A 3,846-nucleotide genomic window follows, 5' to 3' on the forward strand; every position below is an offset into this window, starting at 1 on the left:
TAAAATAGAAAAATTAATTTTTATGTTAAATTAAATTGATTTATTGTTAATTTTCTAACATTTAAATTTAAATAATAATTAATTAATGAATAATTTAATGAAAATAAATAAATTTTTTATTTATCGCCATTGCTTCAGTTTTCCTTGCCGCTTCTTCACTGCCATTGCTCGCAACGGTTGCTTGCTGTAGGCGTAAGGGACACGTGTTCAACTCTCATAACTCTCATCCAATTTTCACGTCATTCCATTCCTCTCATCTTTCTCATTTTTAGAAAAAAACACTTCTCTATTTTCCATTTCCCTTTTTCCATGAATCCTTAATTTAAAGCCCCCTTCCCTTTTTCTTCGTCATCTCCATCTCCATCTCCATCGATCATGGCCTCCTCCATCGCCCGGATTCCCGTTGCCAATGAGTGGCGCGTCTCCACCTTCCACCATCCCTCTTTCTCTAACCACCTCAAGCTTCGGGTCAGCATCCCTTCCTCCAAGCATGATGACGATCTCAATCTCAACAAGGATTGCATTGCGGTCTCTGCTTCTCAGTCTCAGGTCGTTGATAGATAGACTCATCGTGAACCTCTAGAGATCACCACCACCATCAAGTGCCAGGCTCATCAGGGTAAGATCTCCATTTTGATCAACATCTCCCAGATGTGGCTGGAGATCGAGAATGAGTTTGTGACCACTCCCATTCCTCGTGCCACCGCCGATTCAGGGACCAACGTTGTTGCCTCCACTTCCACTCCTCAGTTAAAATTGGGTTCCATCAGAGACCAACACGAAAGTGAGGGATTCTATCTAGGGCATTTTCCTTGTTCTTTGTTTTTCTTAAGTTTTATTACGAGATCTTGCTTTAAAACCCTTGAAATTTGATGGATTTGATCCTGCATTACAGCTGATTTGGATTTTCTTGATCTATGAGTAGTTTATTTATTTATTTTGCATTTTATTTGATCCTTTGGTGTGATTTGAAAGGTTTTTTGATTTTTGGATGTACATTTCGATGGATCTACCTTGTTTATCCTTTGTTGAATTTTGTTACTGATGATGTGCTTTTTGTCGGTAGGGCAAGATTTGGAGGAAAGATAAGCTTGAAAATGGAGGATCGTTAGCAATGACCATTGTCAGGCTTTCTTCGACACGATTGTAAAAAAAAGAAATGAGTTTAATGGACAATCTTTTATTTCTCTACTTGTTTTGCTATGATTGATTGTTAAACTATGAGGGGATAACCATCTTTTGGTGCCCTGGATTATGAATCTTGACTTTTATGCTTTGATTTTAGTGATACTTATTCTTGAGTTTTTTTTGTGATCTTCCTTTTCTTCATATTGTTATCCGTCTGTGTGTTGATTGCCTTGATGCTTGTATGTTGCTAGCTTAATGTGGGAATTGCCGATAGCTGCGTAAGCATTGATTTTTCGTTGCTAGTTTTTACATTAGGTTGCCATTGCATTTTAAGTTGTTGTTCAACCCTAGATTTTCTTGTTGTCTAGAGAGTAATCTTTACTTATCTAGCTAGGGCACACATTATGGAAGGGGATTAATCTAGACCACTATCCTTTTTATCGCTGTCTTCTCAACACAAAACCTTGCCTATTCTCTTTTTTTTTCTTCTTTTATTCTTTAGTAGTGTTAATTACATCATTTCTAATCTTTGAACAGGCTAGATATTAGGAAACAAATAAGTATCAAGAGCTATTCCAGTCCATGTGGATTCGACTACCTAATCCCACTAGGGTACACTTTACTACTTCATACGTCTAGTGTACTAGTGAGTACGCAAGGGGTGTATCATAGAGAAACCCATGATCTGGTCACAAATGCAAGTGGAGAGCTCGAGAAGAGAAGCAAAGATACCAAGGCACACCGGTGGCTTGGAATAAAAAGGAAAAGACGGGAAGGGCAACAGTTACGACTGAGCACACTCGAACAGCCCGGTCATGCTTGAGACCGTGCTGACCCTCTCCTTTGAAACAATAAAACCCTAGAGGAGCATAGTCATACTTGAAATCATGCTTAGGGCCATGCTTTTTACTGAAAAGGTTTTGCAAAACGATAAAAGGAGAACAATACCCTGTAAGGGACTGCTGGCCCTTGCTTGCAAGCACGGTTGACAATACAGGCAAAAGCACGCTCGTGCTTCAACTTTAATACTAGATTTTTGCAACTCCAGCAAATTGCACGGCCACAAGCATAACCGTGCTTAACCTAGAAAAATATAGAAGTTGTAGAACATGGCAATTTCACTCTCAAACATAAACTAAGTTAACAAGTAAAACTTTGGAACTAAAATTCTAGCACTTTTGAGCTCACAATGATCCACACAAAAAGGAAAAAGAAACTTGAGTCTGACAACATAAACACCCAACAAAGAGTATAAAACAAAACAAAATAAAACACAACCAAAAATGGAAAAACACAAGAACAAACGCAAAACACTTGGGTTACCTCCCAAGAGGCACTTGTTTAATGTCACTAGCTTGACGTACCTTGTAGCGCTCACGAGAGTCATGGAATCGATTTCCCTCTACATTTCTTGCAACTTACATAAAAGAATAAGGGATTAATGACTTGATCAACAAAATTTCCCCTTCATTTATATTTGAAGTGAACTTGCAATCCTTGGGAGAGGTTAATGGAATATTTTTCTTATTGTTAGTTATGCAATGCTTCCACAGCTTTCTATCCAAAGAGGCCTTATGATCTACCAAATTAAGTCCCCTCTCGGGATTTTCAATGTTAACTTGGAGATGGAGCTTATCCGCTAATTCATCATGTGCTTCTTCATCATCCAGTTAATATAATAAGTCATCCTTTAACTGCGTGTTCTATATAAAATCCAAAACACAATCATCAATAATATCCAAGGCATAACACATATAATCATCATCCATAGAGTGGCACATAGCATCTCTCAACTTGAACACCATTTTTTCATCACCCACTCTTAATACCATTTGACCATCCTTGACATCAATCAAAGCTTGTGAAGTCGCCAAAAATGGACACCCAAGTATCAAAGGAACCTCAACTTTGTCATCCAAATCTAGAATACCAAAATCCACTGGGAAGATGAATTAGTCCAGCTTAACTAGAACATCTTCAATAATGCCCATTGGGTAACGAACTGACCGATCAACAAGTTAAAACCCCATCTTTATTGGTTTAAGATTACCAAGTGCTAACTTTTGAAAAATTTTATCAGGCATCAAATTGATATTTGCCCAAAGATCGGTGAGTGCTTTTACATCAAGCATTCCCCCAACAGTACAAGAAATGATAAAACCTCCTAGATCTTTCTCTTTCTTGGGGATTCTATTAGAGATGATGGCGGAGCATTCCTCACTCAAAGTAATGGTGGATATCTCTTCTAGCTTCCTCTTGTTAGTCAATAATTCCTTCAGGAACTTAGCATAACGAGGTATTTGAGCAGCGGCCTCAACGAGTGGAACATTTATGTCCAAGGTCTTAAGCATTTAAAGGAATTTCATAAATTCCTTATCTTGTTTATCCTTCTTCACCATAACTGAATAGGGTAGCTTAGGTTTGAAGATAGAAATCTTTGTCTCATCCTTGATTTGTTCCCCCTCATTTTACTTAACATTACCACCAATGGATATGTTCTTCACAACCATTACTTCAGGTTCAAGAGTTGTATTCTCACACCCTTGAGTTGGGGTAGATGTCAATTCCATTCCATTCCTCAAAGTGGCTGCCTTTAGGGACTCAAGGGGGTTGACCTCTGTATTACTTGGTAATGATCTTGGAGGATGTTCTGCAAGGGTCTTGGTGATTTGTGTCACTTTATGTTGCAGATGTTAGGTTATATCGCGAAAATCAAAT

At 38.2% G+C, this 3,846-nt stretch overlaps 1 protein-coding gene across 1 annotated transcript; it reads right to left on the reverse strand.

Moving 5' to 3' along the window:
* Positions 1-2,831: 2,831 nt before the first annotated feature.
* LOC120259954 lies at positions 2,832-3,479 on the reverse strand. The gene is made up of 2 exons (XM_039267407.1): positions 3,179-3,479; positions 2,832-3,067 (listed from the first exon to the last, which is right to left on the reverse strand). The coding sequence occupies exons 1-2, from the start codon at positions 3,477-3,479 to the stop codon at positions 2,832-2,834; spliced, it is 537 nt and encodes a 178-aa protein (XP_039123341.1).
* Positions 3,480-3,846: the final 367 nt, after the last annotated feature.

The sequence above is a fragment of the Dioscorea cayenensis genome, chromosome 5 (assembly GCF_009730915.1).
Source record: "Dioscorea cayenensis subsp. rotundata cultivar TDr96_F1 chromosome 5, TDr96_F1_v2_PseudoChromosome.rev07_lg8_w22 25.fasta, whole genome shotgun sequence".
NCBI lineage: Eukaryota > Viridiplantae > Streptophyta > Magnoliopsida > Dioscoreales > Dioscoreaceae > Dioscorea > Dioscorea cayenensis.

Coding starts and splice junctions, on each gene's coding strand:
- LOC120259954 (XM_039267407.1), bottom strand. CDS start 3,479: ATGCTTAAGACCTTGGACATAAATGTTCCACTCGTTGAGGCCGCTGCT. Junction 3,068..3,178: donor TTTTCAAAAGTTAGCACTTG/GTAATCTTAAAC, acceptor TCATCTTCCCAG/TGGATTTTGGTATTCTAGAT.